General features: G+C 52.8%; 1 protein-coding gene across 7 annotated transcripts in view; it reads left to right on the top strand.

Annotated features, from left to right (window-relative positions):
* Positions 1-18579, top strand: part of RAI2 (retinoic acid induced 2) — a 155509-nt gene extending 136930 nt beyond the window's left edge. For 3 of the 7 annotated variants that reach the window (XM_032620937.1, XM_032620936.1, XM_032620934.1), the window contains one exon: positions 16403-18579. In XM_032620937.1, coding sequence (XP_032476828.1) covers positions 16427-18007 — 1581 coding nt within the window. In that variant the 5' untranslated portion in view covers positions 16403-16426 and the 3' untranslated portion in view covers positions 18008-18579. Of the gene's footprint in view, positions 1-15985; positions 16108-16402 lie in introns of all 7 variants that reach the window. The other 4 variants (XM_032620940.1, XM_032620939.1, XM_032620935.1 and 1 more) reach the window with 4 other exon arrangements.
* The last annotated feature ends 853 nt before the right edge of the window (positions 18580-19432 follow it).

Genomic DNA, 19432 nt, shown 5'->3' with positions numbered 1-19432 from the left:
CTGAAAAGATCCTGTGGAGGGGAAGCGAAGTGTTACATTTTTATGGTGCGGAGGTTTCTGTTTATCATCCCTGTCCGTGAAGCGGAGTCTTTCCAGCCCTGAGGGCTGTCTACAGACTGCCGCAGGGCAAGCTCAAGGCCAGAGCCCCAGTGGGGGGGGGGGGGGGGGAAGGCAGGGCAAAGCAAGAGGCAGGCCAGGAGTCAGAGTGGAGGAGGGAGGGGGCTCCCGCGAGGGGAGCTCAGAATGCCAACATGACAACCTCAGGGGGACAGATCGTGCCCCACGCGCGCACTCACACACAGACGCTGAGGATCTAAGCTTTAAGTAGCCAGCAGGCACAGGCCAGTTCACAATCCTGCTGTCTTTTCAGCTTCTGTGATCACACATGGTATGAAAGCTCCACGCAACGGGGATATGACATTTCCGATTTCTTACCTTGTAGTTGGCCTGGGCAACTGGAAATCCTCCAAAACCAGTTGCCAGGCATGGGACCACTTAGGTGGCGAGCGTCGGAACCATCCCTGGGGGTGCTGGTTACAGCCTTCCTGATTTCTCCAACCCTACGAGGGTGGGGAGCGCCTCTCAAATACTTTAATCTGTGTATCTTGACTATCACTAATTTTACCCATTTCTAACAGTCATCACGCTAATAAGCAAGCCACCCATTTTACCACCAAAAGAACATTTCTAATATCCCCTGTGCTCTGCTAGCCAGGCTTCAGGTATTACTAGAGACGAAGGGGTAGCTAGAACTCCTCCGGTAGCAGCCCAGGGTTGGGCCTCCCTGGTCTGAACTTGAGCTCACACCTCCCCACAACCCGGGGGGAGTGTGTTGATGACAACGCTGGCTGACTGACTGCGTTAGGGCTTCACTTAAGTTAAGTCACGGGCAGGAAATGTCCCAGTGTAGGTGAGGGTGCCCGTACTGTGTAGAAAGTTTGCTCCAGTGTGGCAATGCCCCAGAGGCTTTAGACGGATGCGTACTTTGGAGAGAAACCCAGAAAGAGGGCAGTAATGTCAAACATCGCACGAGAGCCTGCGAGTAGTGAAACATGTGTTTGGTGGAGGGGAGGATACTTTCGAAAGGGCAGTCTTTGCCTGGATAATCAATGATGTAGGGCACCAAGGGAAAGCTGGCCGAGCCCCTTGAAGCATGGATGGTGGACCTGCCCGAAAGGAAGATGCACAGGGACCTTTCCTATAAAGAATCCCGTGTGCCTGGGGAAAGGGCAGAAGTCCCAGGCCTCCCTGCTCTTCAAACCAGCAAAGCATCAAAGGGTACAGAGAGAGAAGGGGGTGTTATGGTCCTAGCAGCTTCCTCTGGCCAGATGCCAGGCCCGCCAGCTTCCTGGGTCTGTTTGTCTGCGTTGAGCCAGGGCCCCGCTGCTTCTCCCTCCCACACCCCTACCCACTCGCACGGGTGGGCCCCTGGGGGTCTCCAGGGCGGAAGGATGCTAAAAGTCTGGCCTTCTCTGCTCTCTGATGGCAGCTCTCACTCCCCCTGGCCTCTCCCGACCCCGCCGGCTCTGTGAATGCCAAGGAAATGGACTCTTTCAGTGGAGACTTACGCAGGAACCAAGCAAAGAATGGTCCCGAACCCATGTTCATAAATCGATTGAAGTCAGGAAGAACAGCCACGGGAGTCAGTGCTTTCAGTGCAGAAAAGTTTGCACGTGGAGGCTCCGAACTGGGCTCTGAGCACTTGGGCGGCTCCTGCCGTTCTGGTTTTCAGCCAGTGGGGCGGGGCTCGAGTTGCTCGGAGGCTGCAAGTCTGCCTGCCCCCAGCACCCGCTGTGTACAGAGCCGTCCGTCCCGGGGAGCACGGTGTCGGGTAAGGTGATGCTAGCGGCTGTTCTGAACAAGTCGAATGTGTATCGCGGCTCAAGCGCAGCAGAAGTTTGCTCCTTCCTCACATAAAGCCCAAAGTGGGTGTTCCCAATGGCCGGTCGCCCTCCACCAAGCCGTGAGTCGGGTGTGCAGATTCCATCTTGTGGCTCCACTGTCTGCATCAGGTGGCTTCCAGGAGGTCCCTGTGCGTCAAGCTGAGGGGAGGAGAAAGAGGTTGGAGCATCGTGTGTGGAAGGTTGGTAGCAGCCGGTCCTGGAAGTGCTGTACGTCACTTCCACCCACATTCTGTTTGCTAGAACTCAGGTGCGTGGCCACACCAAACTACCAGGGAGGCTGGGAAACGTAGTCCAGGCAGATGAAGAGATGGGTATGGCGAACAGCTGGCCAGTTGGCCGCAGATGACATCCTTTTCTGGGAAGGGTGGGAATGAACCCTTACCTGGGATTCGTTGAGGTTTAGGAAGAGAGAGCTGTCCTTCAGGGGCCAGGGGTGGCTGGTGCAGGGGCAGTGGTGGAGCGGGGAGCTCAGGTTGAGGCCTGCCGCAGGGGCAGAAGCAGGCCAGGGAGTTCTAAGCTCTGGTCGGAGGCAAGAAGACACTCCCCCTTCGCCACCCTCAGCAGCCCCCCCACATGGGGCCCTCTCTTCCCCTCTCCCGTCCCCCAGACCTGCCTTCCCTGCAATGTGTCCTTCACATTCTTGGAAAGCTCTGTCCCTTCCTCGCATCAGAGCAACCATTCCCCGGGGATTCACAGCTCAGTTTGTGGGGGAAAAAGAAAAGGGAACAAACCAATTCAAACCAAGGTGGTACTGATGTGCTGGGGCTGCTGAGAAAGTGGACGAGAAAATGAATGTGAAATGCCTAGCGGGGCACCTGGCACATAATAAGCAAATGCTTAGTAAATAGCTTATTATTCTCATCTTGTGAGTGTGAGTGTGTGAGTGTGTGTGGGGGGGGGGGGTGAGGGGAGAGCTAGCTAAGTCCCGCAAATTAATCTACTCACTCTTTTCCTCCCTATCTAATGGTCTCATGACTGAATCATGACCTTCTGTTCAGCAGGGCCTGTGGAAACATCAAAATTGTGTTGGTTGAGTCAGCAATCCTTTGGCGCACGGGTTCATTGCCGAAGGGCAACTTTTAACCCCCTTTGGAGGAGCCAGACACGCCTCTCATGTTCACAGCACCCTGTCTCTCCCTCAGGCCCTCCCCAGGCCCGGGCCCCGGGCTCCACACCTTTCCTCTGGTGCCTTTCCTCCTGCTTCTGGACCGCCTGCCCCGCTCATTCCACCACCTCCTCTACTGAAATCCTGCCCCGTGGCAAGACCCGGTTCACATTGTCACTTCTGGGAGTAAAGGTTGAATGACTGGAGCTCAGGGGTGGAGCAGGTGAGGACAAAGGAGAATTAGCATGGATCCTGGTTTGGGGACCACCTTGAGTGTTAGAGGGACGACAGGCGGACTCATTCGAATCTGCCTGCCCACCGTGGGGTGTATGCATGTGTGTGTGTGAACACACGTTCCAGAACTCTTCCCTGAAAGAAAATAGGAAATAACACCTATAATCTTCATCGTCGACTAGCCAGGTGTTACACTGCAGCTTTTCCCCCCCATGCAGCACCCGTGCGTCGTTTATGCCATATTAGCTGCGACCACGACACTTGCTTTAAGATAAATATAGTGCATTTCTAGAATTTCCAAAGACTCACCGACCCAAAGATTCTGCAGAGTGTCTTGTTCTGTTCTTGAGAGAGCTTGTCTCCGGGCAGAGGGGTGCTTCTGACAAAACAGAATTCCAGAAAGAAGGCTCCCTGTTGAAAAGACGAGCATTCTCCGCCCTCTTCCTGCATTGTCTGTGTACTTCTCAGGTCGAGGTTACTATTATTATTATTTTTAGGCGGTATGCAGCTGATGAAGTGAAGTGGCATTTGTTTATTTATTGTTTTTTGGGCCCTGAGTTGGAACACAAGATCACTAGAAGAGAAACTCCCTCTGTGACTCATCCCAGGAACATCTTGCATTCCAGCCAGCACAAATATGATTAAAAGAACCTTCTTGAGGGCCCAAATTATATTCTAGCAAAGGAGCACATTAGCCAAGCTGAGCATCTCTGGAACATTTTGCTTTTGGAAAGGGAGCTGTCTCTGGCCTCGTCGTGTGCCTGACTCTTTATGAGATCTCAAGGCACACTTCTAGCAGATCCCTCTGTGGCTTGGAGATTGTTACCATAACAGAGTGTCTTCTTCACAGGGCTCATAGAAAGTGCCAGCAGTTGGGGAAACACCTGGTCATGGTGGCCTGAGCTGGTGACATTTGAGTCGTCACATAATAAGCACTAGAACTTTCCAGGGCATGGCTGGTGTAGCAGACATGGTTGACATCCTGTCCCCGTGCCCTCTCAGGGTGACCCCTGTACTCCAGAGGCTGCTCACTGAAAATACCTGTGGTTTTCCCTCAGGTTTTTTTTTCTTAGTCTCAGGAGTGCACTAGGCCCGCGTGTTGGGCTGGCTGGAAGTGCCAAGGAATTAACACATCGTCCAGGAGCAGCCCTTGACGTCTGATGGTTGGGGGTTGGTGAATAAATGCCCCACCTCCCAGGCAGGTGTTCTCCACTGTCTCCCAGCGTTACCTGTGCAGCTGAGCCCCAGTTGCCCGCGGTGGTAACTAACTTGATAAGTTGGCTTCTTTCCTTTCCAAGTCTCACTGCTTCACTTCTCTGCTGGTGTTTTCTAGATCTTCTGCCAAAGAAACTTCTTGCAGTCAAGCCAGTCTGTGGAGGAGCCCAAACTAAGATAAGGAGCCAGTTGGGAACATCAAAACCCAACAGCTTCCCCCGCCACCCCCCCCCCCCCCCCCCCCCGCTTACCGTGTCTGCCACAGTTGGTGGTCGTTAGGCTTCCACCGTGGCTGTGACATTGCAGTAGCATGTGTGCATGGGGGTGCAGTCCTTTGAGACCCCTGACCTCTGCAGAGAAACCTGGTGAGACAGAGACCAGGGCTGGAGGAGGTAGCCAGTTCAGTAACAGGGCCCTGAAGAATTGACTCGCATTCACTTCCTCTGTAAGTTCTGAAGGCTTAAAGGTTGAGGCCATGTCCCATCCCCTTTTTGCATGTCAAGTGCCTTTTAATGGAGCCAGCAAACTTGGACGTAGTTGTAGGCTCTCGTCTCTGTGGAGGGATTTCAAGATAAGTAAGATTTCTCCCTTTGGTTGGTATCTGAAATCGCTCAGTTAGGATTTCATTTCTTCGTCCATAACATTATCACTGACTGAATTCAGTTTATTATACCAATAAAGGAAACATAATTCTTGAACCTATTAGTCATAGACCTCATTGAGAATGAGTTTATCAGCTCCATTCTGGAACACCCAATTCTGGTAGAGGAAACCCAATTCTGACTGCCCAAGGAGAGGCTGAGAGGTAAGCAAAGACAAAGATCAGACACCAAAAGAAGACTAATCTATGTTGTTTTCTACGACTGACGAGTCAAGTCATAAGTGAATGTGCTTGGTGGTTTTAAAAGCATGGGAGAAGCTTTCCCCGAATTCGGATCACCTTTCTCGTGTACCTCTAGTGCTGGTGAACAATTTCCTATTTTCCCTCATTCTGCTGGGAAGCTCCACTCCCGCCTCTCCCTCCACCACGCTGCACAGCAACCAAGTGGTTGTAGCTCAACAGCGATCCCTTTTGGGCAGCTGAATAAAGGTCATTCCGCGCTTTTCTCACCGCTTTCCTCAGTTTCTGGGTTTTCTCTCTTCCAGCTGAGCAACCTTCTTTCCTGCAACTCTTGCCCAGTTATCTCAGAAAATTCTTCTGCTTTCTCTCTCCCTCTTGTCCTTACCCAATTGCTCTCCTCTTCCACCCCTCCCTTGTTTTTGAGAAAATGCCCCTAATCTTGCAGCTAGGCAGGAGAGGAGAGAGCTATTCAGGCCCTTCTGTCACGGAGAAAGAAAACTGTAGGATCTGAAGTGAAATGACGCATCACAGCCAATCAGCTATAACTTTGGAACTTTACAAATGCTCATGAGTCCATATTCCAGATACAAAAGGCTCTGGCCACCTCTTCTTTCTCCCCCAGCCTCCCAGCCTGAATGAGAAGTAGATTTTTGTATTTATTGAATTGTTTTCCCATTGTCTTTCATTTCCTGTAGGGCAACAGTGTTGTTTTCTATCTTCACCGCAGATGTTCAATATTTCAGCTATGCTGGGGGTTAAGTGAGTTTTTGTGGAAACCTCGCCATCAGATGTAATATTAATTCTATGGTAAATGCTTTCCCAGTTCCTAGCAGCTGCTTTTAAAACGAACCTCTGAACAAACAGGGTTTCAACTCAGAAACTGAATGTACAAACCCACTGGGAGCGTTTGTAATGCTACTTAAGACGCTGAGAGGAAATATAGGCAGTGGATCTGATAATGGTGACAGTGATGCTGGTGACAAGGTGACAGTAATGATGGTGATGCTATGATGGCTGTGACAGTGAGACTGATGATGATGGAGCTGAAGACAATGGCAGTGGTGATGACGATGGTGACAGTAGCGGTGATGATGATGTCAGCCATGTTATTCTCAACATTATCACCAACTTTTTTTTTTTTTTTTGGCTGCGCTGGGTCTTCGTTGCTGCACGCAGGCTTGCTCTAGTTGCGGTGAGCGGGCTTCTCACTGCGGTGGCTTCTCTTGTTGCGGAGCACGGGCTCTAGATGTGCGGGCTCGGTAGTTGTGGCTCGCGGGCTCTAGAGCTCAGGCTCGGTAGTTGTGGCGCACGGGCTCAGTTGCTCCGCGGCATGTGGGATCTTCCCGGCCCAGGGCTCGAACCCGTGTCCCCTGCATCGGCAGGTGGATTCTTAACCACTGCGCCACCAGGGAAGCCCTAGCCATGTTTTATTGGGAACTTTCTAAGTGCCAGGCCCTGTGCCAGCTACTTTACACTGATGATTTCCTTTCATCCTTACAACAGTCCAGCTCTTCCCCCCACCCCAGGTCTTTTTTAACCTCCATTTTGCACAGAGGGAAACTGAGGCTTAGAACTAACTTGCCCAAGGTCACACAGGTAGCAAAGTTAGGCAGAGCTGAAATTTGAACCTAGGCCTGTCTGAGTTCGAAGCTTGTACTTCTGACCCCTCTCGGGAGTGGCGGGCAGAGGGCAGTGCCCAGGTGAGGCTGGCACAGTTTTCATGCCGAGAGTTGGTGAGCGGCTCGTGTGCGTTAGGTAGGATAAAGGGAAAATCTGAACTCCAGTCCTTTGCACCTCGCAGATCTGCACCCCTTCCTTCCAGTGACCCCCTCGGAGGGTCTATTTCTGGCACACTAGTCTCTGGAAAATGTCCTGCTAATGACACGGGATTATAAACAGTCCTTTTCCCAGAACAAAAATTTAACCTTTGTATCTCAATCTAATTAGAAGTATTTTCTCTTCCAGGAGCAGGTTTTTTTCCCTCTTTGTTCCTTATTTAAGAGGTTTCTTTATTGCCAGAAAAATCTCCAAACACCATAGCCTTTTAAGATGATAGACCCTGGCCAGAGATCTTGAGCATGACCTGTGCTCCTGCACGAGATGGCCACTCCGGCACCAGCACCTGAGGGTGTTCGGGTGCTGTGTGTCCAGCTTAAGGTTCTGGGACCTTGGCCGAGTGCAGGGGTGGACACTCCTGGGCTCTCACAGCCCACATCCAGGTGGGTGTCCCCTGCCACCACCAGCAGTTCTTTATGATTTTCTCTGGTGATTCTGATCTGTGTCTCTCCCCTTCCCCTGGGCTCACCAAGACTTGAGGAGGGTGCTTCTTTCCTCATAGTTTCAGGGGCAACCCTCCCTGAGCAGTAAGCATTTCTCCTCTACCTTAGAGGGGTCCTCGCACTGACATCTCTTCCCATTGCTGTCTAGGGACTGGCATCCTTTTAGAGACTTACTCCTTTACCTCTGCAAGAACTGTGCACCTTGAGGGAGCCCTGTTAGAAGCAGATCGCCCTGGGAGAGTATCGGTTGGTGAATCCTTGGGGAATTGAGCTGAGAGAGAAGGCGATGAGCCTGTGGAGAAAACAGCATCAGGGTGGAGGGCTAGGAGATGCACGCCTGGCACGCAGTGAAGGCACTCAGATAGTTTTTGAAAGAATACATACATGACTGGACGTGAACCTAGTTCTCTATTCCGGCCCCGCACCCAGGCCTGCAGCCCGAGGGCCGCCATAGGTCCTCTGTGGGCAGGCTGGAGGTACTTGGGAGTCTAAAATGAGATGGGAAATGCAAAGACATCTGACAGTCTCCTCCTGGGCCAGAAAGGAACCAGGGCAACTGCGTGGCACCCTCCACAGCCAGACCCCCAGATCCCTCCTGTGCTCTGGTGGAATCCTACCACGTCGTAGGGACGTTTGGCACATCGTGGGTTCCCGACAGCGCTGTGATGTCTTCACCCCACAGACCCTGCCCTGCTCTGGAGGTCGAGTCCCAAGAGAGATAAACCATGCTCTGACTGAAGCCGAAGGCTCTTCTTACCTTCTCCCCTCCTTTTGGCCTTCTCTTCTCCCCTGGCCTGGTTTAAAGATGAACCAGAACTCCCAAAAGAGCCTGCCTCCTTTCTCTAACCTTTCCCTCTTCACCATTCCTGGTCCCTCCCTCCAAGCTGCTCCCCTCACCCACGCTGTGGGCTTTGGAGTTGGGAGGATAGGGAATGGCGGCTTCTGGGGGCGGGGTGGGGGGGTCATGGGCGTGGCCCAGAAAGACCCGCCCCCATTCTGCCCTTCCCCCACCCCTTGTGCCCTTTCCCTCTTCCATCCAAGTCTCTTGAATTCCCACACGTCCCCATCCCTCAGGACCCGCAGCAATTCCTAGAAGGCCGGGTTTGACTCCTTCCCGCAGACACCACTCACTCGTGGGAGGCCTGAGTTAACTTTCCACCCCACCGTGAGAGGGGGGCAGTACCCCACGTTACAGAAGAGGAAACTGAGTCCCAGGGACACAAAATGACTTTACCCCAGTCACAAAGAGCTCGTGTGTGTGTGTGTGTGTGTGTGTGTGTGTGTGTCTTGAATCTCATCTTTTACTTCTATTTCAATTTCTTATCTATTAGACACCATGCACTCGAGGGTTTATTTCATCTTTTTCATCAAGCTCCTCACCCATCAAACTCTATTTGACAGTCTGATGGTTGAATCAGACCATCCCACATACTTTGGTGTTGGACTCTGGTTAAGGGATACAGACGTAGCAGGGGACCCCTTTGACTCAAGTGAAATTTGAACCCAAGGCAATGGCTGAGGGACTGTGCTTTTGAAGGAGCACAGGTCTGAGAGTCTTGCATGCCTACAACCTCTGAGCCTCACTCAACCAGTGAACCTCAGCTTCCTGCTCTGCAGAATGTGAGGGGTGGCCTGGGCCAGTGACCCCAAGACTCGTTCAGGCAGGGGGAGACCCTTGGAAGTCTCGCTGGGCCTTGGAAGCTCTGTCTCTCCGGCCGAGTTCCACCTTTTTCATGCTTACACTCCCATCAGAAACAAAAGAAAGAATTGAACACCCCTCAGCACATACACATTGTTAAATTATATATGTCTTCCTGTATTTATTTATTACATATGCCATAAAGTAGAAAAATGAGAATCAAAAGGATGAGATGGTAAAATGGACATAAATAAGTTTTATGACGACTTTACCCTGCTCCCCGGGAAGGCCTGGGAGTGCCCTGGTGTCAGTGGCCAGTTTACCGTGCTCAGGCTCGCTGCTTCCTCCTGCCCGACTGTCTCACAGCTCCCATCTTTCGCCAATATCACATCACATCAGAGCTAAGATTTGCACTCAGTCCTCTCTGGCAGAACTCCCCACAGCCGCTGCCCACCTTCACGAAGGTGAGACTCAGTCACGAGCTGCATGGCCACCACCGTTTTAATAAATGAAGTAACGTGTTGGGGACTCGTTCCCAAAGCTAGCTTGGGTTGTCCTAGTCCTTTCGGAGGGCCGTGGAGATCTCCGCGTGTAAAAGGCAATCGGCTGTAAGCCAGGTGACTATTTTGTGTACTCGGCGCCCTATTGTAGCCAATTTGGGAATCCATTCATGTGATAATTATGTTCACAGCTTCAGTAGAAACGCCCTGTGCTGATGTCTGAAGCTCAGAAAATTTAATCACTGGGGCAAGTAATTGACAATCATTACACCCTATGGGGAGAGCAAAACCATTTTTTACCCAGTTGGAATTACTTCTTAGATATTTAGTGCATATCAGGTCCTGAATGGTGAAACCGTATCTACGTTGGATTAAAGGATGCGAGTTATGCTTTGCTCATTTCCCTCATAGTAAGCGGCTGGTGATTTTTATACACCATTAGGTTGATCATTGAGGCTGTAGTTTTAAGTGCTGGATCGAAAGCGAGAAATAGATTTAGAATAAGGTGCAGTTGGGAGGGGGAGGATACTTACAGAGGTCTCTGGGAAGTCAGCCTTGCAAGAAGGAGTGACACCTCACTTTTTCCCGGGGGCGGGGGCACATGGGAAGACTCTGTGACGGCCAGGGTGGAAGTTGAGGGAATTCCGGACTTGATGGCTTTAGTCTTTTCTGTGAAGTAAGAAGCAAGATGAGCCACTAAGAAGAAGGTTGGCTGACCAGGTGCCTTGTTCTCTGGCCTTTGGATTAAGGCCATTCTGACTGCACGTCATTCTGACTGTAGGGTCACCTGGGGTATTTTTCAAAACCCCAATGCCCCGGCTGTACCCCAGACCAATTAAGTCAGAGTCTTGGTGGTGGGACCCAGGCATCAGTATTTTTTAAAGCTTCCGGGTGATTCTAACATGTAGCCGAGTTGAGGACCAGAGCTAAGCCAGCACCGGTCAGATGTGAACGTGCTTGTCGAGACGCAGGTGCGCATTCAGGTGGTCTGGGGTGGGGCCCGAGACTCTGCATTTTTAGCAAGCTCTCAGGTAATGCTGCTGCTCCAAGGACATCGACGATCCAATTCTGACCTGAAAAAATGATGGCTGCCTACAGGCTCCATAAAAACCAAAGCTGTTGATATTTTACAGTTGGAAAACACATAGTATCGGGATATATTTTTAGAAAATGAATGTCTTTTTTAAAATAAATTTATTTATTTTTATTTATTTATTTTTGGCTGCATTGGGTCTTCATTGCTGCGCGTGGGCTTTCTCCAGTTGCGGCGAGCGGGGGCTGCTCTTTGTTGCGGTGCGCGGGCTTCTCATTGCGGTGGCTTCTCTCGTTGCGGAGCTCGGGCTCTAGGCACACGGGCTTCAGTAGTTATGGCTCGTGGGCTCAGGAGTTGTGGCTCGCGGGCTCTAGAGCGCAGGCCCAGTAGTTGCGGAGCACGGTCTCTAGGCACGAGGGCTCAGTAGTTGTGGCTCACGGGCTCAGTAGTTATGGCTCACGGGCTCAGTAGTTGTGGCGCACGGGCTTAGTTGCCCCGCGGCATGTGGGGTCTTCCCGGACCAGGGCTCGAACGCGTGTCTCCTGCGTTGGCAGGCGGACTCTTAACCACTGCGCCACCAGGGAAGTCCTGAAAATGAATGTCTTAAAGGAAGAAATTTATCTTGATAAAATATCTAGGTGAGGCTGACTTCAGGGGAAGAGGAGGGCAGGTCACATCTGCAGGCTGTTCGGGCTGAAGGGGGTGTCCCCAGGATCGGGCCCAGGGGACTCCAGAATGGCCCGCCCTAGATCATCCAGGTCCTGGAGGTGGAATCTGCCCAGATCACTAAGACTGCTTCCCCTGAGGCTGAGCTCACTTCCACGTGACCTCGCTCCAGTGGTCCCAGGGTCCTCACAGGGCTCCCAGGCAGCCAGTGGCCCCTGGCTTGCGTTACCACGAGGTGACCCTGCCCACCAGACCTAGGAACCCAGTCCTCAAGCATTTCCTCAGGGGCGCTTGGCGCTGCAGACCAGGGGCCTTGTGGTCGTCTTGATAGTTGTTTCTGTGGTGAAAATGCTCTCAATTCACGGTACAAAATCAAGCCCCTCTCTAGAAGGTGATTTAGGGCTCCTGGCATGCCCACAGGGCTTTTGTCCAAATTCCCAGCTCAGAAATCAAGCGCTGCGTGAGGCGGTCTCGGGGATCCTGTTCTGGGTTAAAGTGGGGTTCACAGTCACATTCTGAACTTCCTTCAGTTGGAGTCGGTGCAGGCTCCTCAGGGGGTCCCCATGGGATCATTTAGGATGTAGCTGAGGGTATTAGGTTGAGTGTGTGAGTGTGTGTGTGTGTGTGTGTGTGTGTGTGTGTGTGTGTGTGTGTGTGTGTGTGTAGAGAGAGAGAGAGGGAGAGGGAGATTAGGTGTTAAAATGCCCACAACAGGGAAAATAGATGGACTCTACGACCTAGAGAATAGTCTAAATTATCTGAGTGGTCAACTGTTTTCACTTTTGAAATTAAGCTATAAATGAATCCTTGTCCAAAAAATGTCAATTTGTATGGAAGCCTGTAAGGTAAATTGAGTCCTTCGTGCGATGCTCTGGAGGCAGGAGGCCTGAGAGGCAGGCCCGGCTTGCAGGGCACCCAGTGGGGTGCAGATGTGGGGCGGGTCACTGACCTACTGCCTGGGAGTTGGGCCCCAGGTTGGCTTCTTCACGAATGTAACGCCTTATCAGGAAAACGGCACACGTGTCGCTTTGCTTTGGTTTTCTTTGTGTGTGTGTGTCAGAGAAACACGGGACCCTAGGATGAATCCATTCACAGGTCACCGTGTCAGACTCTTCACTGTCCACAAAGTGCTTTCGCATCTACTGTCTCGTCATTGGAGTCTCCCCCTGGCTGGTGAAGGTGGGTGACTGCCATGTTCCCCTCCGTGGCACCTGTGGGCCTGACCCTCTGCTCTCTCCACACCAAGAGCAGGGTGACCTCTGTGATAACTGGCCTCTGGCGAGTTTTATTCAGCCTTTCTGGGTCACGGTTTCCTCATCTGTAAAAAAGATCGGGAAGAGGACAGAGATGTAAGCTTTAATGTCCCTGCCAGTCTTGATATGCCATGATTCTATAAATGTGACAAGACGCTGGTTATGAGAACGCCAGGCTGCGAAAGGCCTAGATACTCATTCATGCCCTCCTTTCTGAAAGGATTCACCAGCTACGGTTATAAAGATGAGCAGGTGAGAAAGTTGTTTCTCATACTGGCAATGCCAGTATGAGGGGGAGGTTCAGGACTTGCCAAGGTAAGTTGGGGTCCTGTGGGAGCTCAGTGGGGTTGGGGGAGATCTCAGAGGATGAGAGTCCAGCGTCTGACAGGTGAGCAGGAGTTGGCTGGGTGAAGGTCAAGGCCCGAGAGGGCTCCAAGCTGAGGGGCAGATCCTGGGGACATTGTGCCTCTGGTATCCTTAGATCTTCGTGAGAGTTAGACGAGGGGTTCAGGTGGCAATTTTGTGACCCCACAGGTCTCTGAGCCCAATTACTGCCCCAGACAGTCCTTCCTCACCTCCCCAGCTGCTGTGTGCCCTGAGGCTTCTCCGCAGGGTCTCCATCTGGGGGGGCACGTAGGCAACTGGCCACGGGCCAAGAGAGCGAGGGTCTCCAGCACCCGCGGATCCAGATCGCCCACTTCCCCTCCCTTTACGCCCCGCCCCATACCCCCAGGGGTAATGGGTGCAGGCCGAATGGATGGCCGATCTCATTTAAATCCATTTAATATTTTGAAAAACCCAAACAAAAGGCTCCCTGCCACCTCTGAAGAAATGGCACCCCCTCAGCGTGAGCATTACGTGATGGTTTCTGTGACAGGACCTCTCCAGTTGGCATCCGGCCTCTGGCTTGTCCTCAGGGACACAGACTTGCGCTGTGAGCCCTCACCTCAGGAGCCGGTGGTTTTCCTCAGGGCATCCCTGGGGCTTCCAGCACTGGCTCCTACAACAGTGACAGCCACTCAGGCCCCCCAGCTGCTGACCCAGAGTCGGGGGGCGTGCTGTCAGGGTGAATGAGGGGAGGAGGAGCGGGGCGGAAGAGGGGAAGAGCCCCCTGGGAGGCGGGAGGGTGCTTGACGAAGGCAGTGTGGTCCTGGGCCCCGCGTGGTACGCGACGCGGAGCGGGTGCTCAGTCCCCGGTGGGGAGCGGTGGGCATCGTCTCAGCAGGCCTCTAGGTGAGCGACTGCGGCTGCTCCCCGGGCCTGCTTGGCTCAGTCATCAGGCAGGTGCAAAGCTGTCACGTGGGAGGAGGCAGGGGTGGTAGCCCCGCCCTTGCCCCCCCCCCCCCCCCCCAGATGCCGCACACCGCCACCTGCATCCTGGCCCGTCCCGCATCGCATCTGGCCCCGGCCCTGTCCCCAGAGGCTTGAGGCCCCGGCAAGGGCCTGATGGTGAGAGTTTAAAGGCACCGAGCGCCCCCTGTGGGCGGCACCCTCACCTCTGGCAGGACGGCCTCCTCGTACTCTGAGCGGGAAGGTTCTGGAGGCTTAGCAGTCCTAGGGCCAGGGCCAGGCCGGGAGAGGAGTGAGGCTGCGCGGGGAGAGGTGAGAGCCGCCACCGGAGCCGAAGGTATGTGCCAGGAGCCGGTCGGGGAGGCGCCGAGAAGGTGTAGCCTGTTATGAGAAAGCAGCCTCACAGCCGGGTAGTCCCAAGCCCGCGGGAAACACGGGACGTGGCTTCTCCTGGCGGCCTGCCTCACGGGCCGGACGGGTGGCCGCGGTGCCTCCTCTGACCGCTGCTGTCCTTGTCCGCACCAGCCCCGCCCAAGCTTCCCTTCAGCCTTCTGCCACCCCGCCCTGAGCTCTGGCCACTGTGAGGGACAGGGCGGCCCTTCTGGAGGAGGCCCTGGGTGCTCAGGGCCTTCGGAGGGCTGTCTGTGAGTGGCCGACAGAGCTCTGTCCTGCCGAGGCTGATGCCCCTCGTGGCTTCACGCTGACGCCTTCTCACGCTAGCCAGTCTCTGTCCGATCAACGGCACGCACCCCCGGTAGACTCTAATCCCCATGAAAGCAGGAGCATCTCCAAGATCATGACAGCATCTCCAGCCCCCAGCAAAGCGTTGGGCAGGCAGTAGGTGTTCAGCAAATTGATTGGTTGGATGGATGAATGAATGCATGGAAGAATGAATGATGGTGTACTGGAGGCATGGCATTTTCTGGGCTGAGTCAGGGAGCACTCCTCTCAGGAAAAACCAGGCCCTTCAGCTGGGGCAAGCCCCCTCGGGCTCCCTGGGGACAGGCTTCCTCAGAGGCTCTGCAGTGTGCCCTGCCGAGGGCATCACTCACCGTTCCTTCTCCATAAAGTTCTTTGCACAGCATCCTTCCCCTCGTCCTCCCCTCCTCCCGCTTCAGAGAAACTCCTTGTTCTGTGCATTTGACACGTTGTGATTGTCTGGAAATATCACAGAGTTGTTCATTTCTTAAAGCTGCCTTCCTGTAGTGAGGCCTCGTTTGTTCACTTCTAATCCCATGGTGTGCTGGGCCGCCCCTCTTGTTTTGGAGGTTGTGTTGGTAATTTCGGGGTGAGGAGAGAAGGACAAGTTGACCCCAGGACGAAAGTCTAGACCGCTTAGACAGGTGAGGTCAAGAATCGGAGTTGCCCAAGGCCTGCCCAGCAAGACTGAGGATTATTGAATTATTGTTGAGCCCAACCAGACTCCAGGGCTGCACAGATCCCCGAGTTAGACATGGTGCCTGCCTTCTCCATGGTAACAAGGCTAAATATGGACGCGTTTCCATGGAGAGCCATATCGCAGCTGCAGCCCCGCTTCCTCCAGGAAGCACCAGCGCTGGGCTTCTTTGGCGTCTCAGGAGGTGGCCAGTGGTGCCGCGGACATCAAGAAAGTATATCTCACCTCTGAGGGTGTTTGTTTCCAGCAAGGGTTCCGTTTCCCCGGCCCTAGATTCGTCAACAGCTGTTCCTCTTGACAGCTAGAAGTTAGGAGAGAGAGAGGTCACAGGTCAGACAGACGGAACGGGGACAGTGACGCTGGACCCAGTGAGCATTCGTGCGAGTTATCCTGTCTTCACTCCTCGGAGTGGCTTTTCCTATTACTGGAGGAAAGGGGGTGTCACTGGTTGGAGGGAGACAACTATAATGAGCCTCGTATAAATACACTGCTGTTCCTCTCATCAAGCCTCTTTTGGAAGAATTATTGCTGCTACAAAGAGTTTTTTAAATGCTTTCCATAACTGGGATGGCCCCCTTCCAATTCCATACAATATTCTAACGTGACAGGGTTCTATTTTTTTTCTTAAAGGAAAGTAAGTCTTTGCTGCATATTTGAATTTGAACGAGTCCAATCCCCGCATATCTTAACTGTCCGATAGAACAATGTGGAACGAAACTTTGTGTTTGTCGCAGGCTGAGCGCATAAGCTGAGTGAGTATTCGGCTTCACAATACTCTGTTTAACCGCACTTGGCTATTTCGTCATTACATCATCTGTGTTTATAGTTTAATCGTCTGTTAAATTGGGGCTGTCCACGCACAGCTGATCGTATGGGTGTGTTCGTATATGTTAGGAAATATCTGTAACATGTATGTATACACAGAGAGATGGGTGTGCTCCCCGGTTAACTAAGATGTGGAAACTTTTAAAAGATGTAGAGAGAGCTCTCAAGGCAATTATACATTGTCTCGGAAGGAAGATTCATATGGTGTGTTCTGTGTTGCAGGCCGAGTGGCATCAGAGCTGAGTGATGGACGATCTGCAGTCCCAGAACCTCTCCATGGACATGACCGACTCCTCCCCTGCCTTGGCCAATAACAGACTGGAGAACGGCATGGCCCAGCTGATCACCACTGAGGCCTGGAACATCAACTCCACTGACCTGGTAAAGAAGGCCCTGGTGACCGTGCCGGCCCCGTCCATTCTGAACCCCCCGGCTGAGTCCCAGAGCGGCATGGCTCTGAAGGTAGCGGCCACTGTGCTTCAGCCCCTGTGCCTCGGGGAGAGCCCGGTGGTGATGCCCATTCACATGCAGGTGGAGGGCAGCCCCGCGCCTGAGCTCAACCCTAACGGCAACGCCACTTACGTCATGACCACACAGGGCCCCGTGCAGCTGCCGGTGGTGCTGGAGCAGCACGTCTTCCAGCACCTCAACTCCCCTCTGGTCCTGCCACAGGAGGCCCCGTGCTCCTCCAGCGCCATCCACAGCAACCTCTTCCAGGGAGCCGAGGACCCCGAGGCCCAGCCCCAGCTCCTGGACCTCAGGATCCCCAGCCAGCCGCAGGAGCCCACGTTGCCCTTCGAAGCCGTGCTCCAGAATTTGTTTCCTTCGCAGGGCGCTCTCGGCCCTCCACCCTGTCAGCCTCCGCCGGGATACGCCCCTGTGCCCCCCCAGCCGTTTAACTCCCCCTTGTCCCCCCTGGTCCCGCCAGCCACCCTCTTGGTTCCCTACCCTGTGATCGTCCCCTTGCCTGTGCCGGTCCCCATTCCCATCCCCATCCCGGTGCCTCAGAGTTCTGAATCCAAGTTCAGCCCCAGCTTCCGAAAGCCGCCATCTTCCTTCGGCCTACACCCGTTTAAAGGCACCCAGACCCCTCTCCAGAAGGAGGAACTGAAGCCCTTCGACCTCCTCCCGCCGAGGGAGTACTTCCAGCTCGGCCGCCACACCGTCATCAAGATGGGGAGTGAGAACGAGGCCCTGGATCTCTCCATGAAGTCGGTGCCCTGGCTCAAGGCTGGCGAAGTCAGTCCCCCGATGTGCCAGGAAGATGCAGCCCTAGACCTGTCACTGGCAGCCCACCGGAAATCTGAGCCCCCCCCTGAGACATTGTACGACAGCAGCGGGTCAGCGGACAGCCCAGGTCACACTGTGATGGAGAAACTTCCCAGTGGCACGGAAGTGCCCTTTGCCCCCACCACGCCCCACGAGGCCTCAGCCGTGATGGATAGTCACATGGGCAGCAGCGTTGCTGCCGAGCCGCCCAGCCAGCCCAGCGGTGAGGTCAAGGCTGAAAATAACATTGAGATTGTGAGCGAGTCCCAGGCGGCCAAGGTGATCGTCTCCGTGGAAGACACTGTGCCTACCATCTTCTGTGGCAAGATCAAAGGCCTCTCGGGGGTGTCCACCAAAAACTTCTCCTTCAAACGAGAAGACTCCATGCTTCAGGGCTATGACATCAACAGCCCAGGAGAAGAGTCCATGGGAAACGCGGAGCCCCTTAGGAAACCCGTCAAAAACCGGAGCATAAAGTTAAAGAAAGTGAACTCCCAGGAAATACACGTGCTCCCAATCAAAAAACAACGGCTGGCCACCTTTTTTCCAAGGAAGTAAATAACGGCTTTTTAAAATTTTTATGATTATAATATGGGGAAAGGTGCATTGGTTTTATAAAAAGGCATTTAAAACAAATTATCTTTGTTAATTATTTTGGGGAGTAGCTGGGAAGCGGGAAGGCAAATTGGCTCCAAGCAAGTTTCATTTTCTTTTTTAATTTTTGACTTTTCACAAATGAGTAAATAAGAGCAACCTATTTTTCAAGCAGATTGCACATTTTTTTGCAGCTTTAATGGAATATTGGGTGAATCAGAGGGGTAAAAAAAGCTATTTTCATTGCCACAAAGTGCTTTGATGATGTAATACCTAATAAAGGGTAGGATGAATATTTCACAATAAATGTTTGTTTGCACTAACTGGTTGCAGTATTCTATCATTTATAAGATCTGCATTCCTGCACTGGCAGGGTTTGGCCAAAACTGTCGCTTGTGAAGCACTGCAAGCTATCCGTGTTTAGAGACCGAAGCTCTTCGGGCATATTGGGCAAAGAAGAGTCATATTGGCCTATGTCCTCAGAAAAGGAGGATTAGGGGCAGGACAGGAATAAAGATGCAGACGTAGAGAATGGACTTGAGGACACGGGGAGGGGGAAGGGTAAGCTGGGACGAAGTGAGAGAGTGGCATGGACATATATATACACGACCAAATGTAAAATAGCTAGCTAGTGGGAAGCAGCCGCGTAGCACAGGGAGATCACCTCGGCGCTTTGTGTCCGTCCACCTAGAGGGGTGGGACAGGGAGGGTGGGAGGGAGGCGCAAAAGGGAGGGGATATGACGATGTATGTATATGTATAGCTGATTCACTTTGTTATATACAGCAGCAACTAACACACCATTGTAAAGCAATTATACTCCAATAAAGATGTTTAAAAAAAAAAAGAAAAGGAGGATTAGGAATATGTATGACCTTGAGCAAGTCATTTCCCCTTCTGGCCCCTTTCTTCATCTGTAGAAATGTGGCAAAGGCAGGGGGTGGGGAGGTGAGTTTCAAGTACCCAATTCCCCGCCCCCCCCAATGTTCACAGAGACCCTGGATGTGCAGAATTCTGTCTGAAACCTTCCATAGACTAAAACAGACAGATGTCTCTAAAGGGCAATTTACCTGCTTCTTTTCCTCCCTCCTCCCAAAATTTAGCTGAAAGGACTTTCTCTTCAAGGGTAGTAGGAGCACTGTTCTGAATGACTAATAGTCTTGCAAGTCAAAAGTATTACCGAAGGCCACTCAGAACAAGAGGGCAGTCCAGTGGATTAGGAGGTGTCTCACGCAGGTTCCCGGCCCTGGGTAGAGATGTTTGGGAGTGGGGTTGAGGGGGGAAGAGAAAGCCATTCCTTACTAGTTTATCTCAGTGATTCCCAACTGGGGGTGATCATGCCCTCCAGGGAACATCTGACAATGCCTGGATACGCTTTTGGTTGCCATGG

Source organism: Phocoena sinus, chromosome X, assembly GCF_008692025.1.
Source record: "Phocoena sinus isolate mPhoSin1 chromosome X, mPhoSin1.pri, whole genome shotgun sequence".
Classification (NCBI taxonomy): domain Eukaryota; kingdom Metazoa; phylum Chordata; class Mammalia; order Artiodactyla; family Phocoenidae; genus Phocoena; species Phocoena sinus.
The sequence above is the reverse complement of the archived record's forward strand: the minus strand, read 5'-3'. Positions and strand labels throughout refer to the sequence as shown.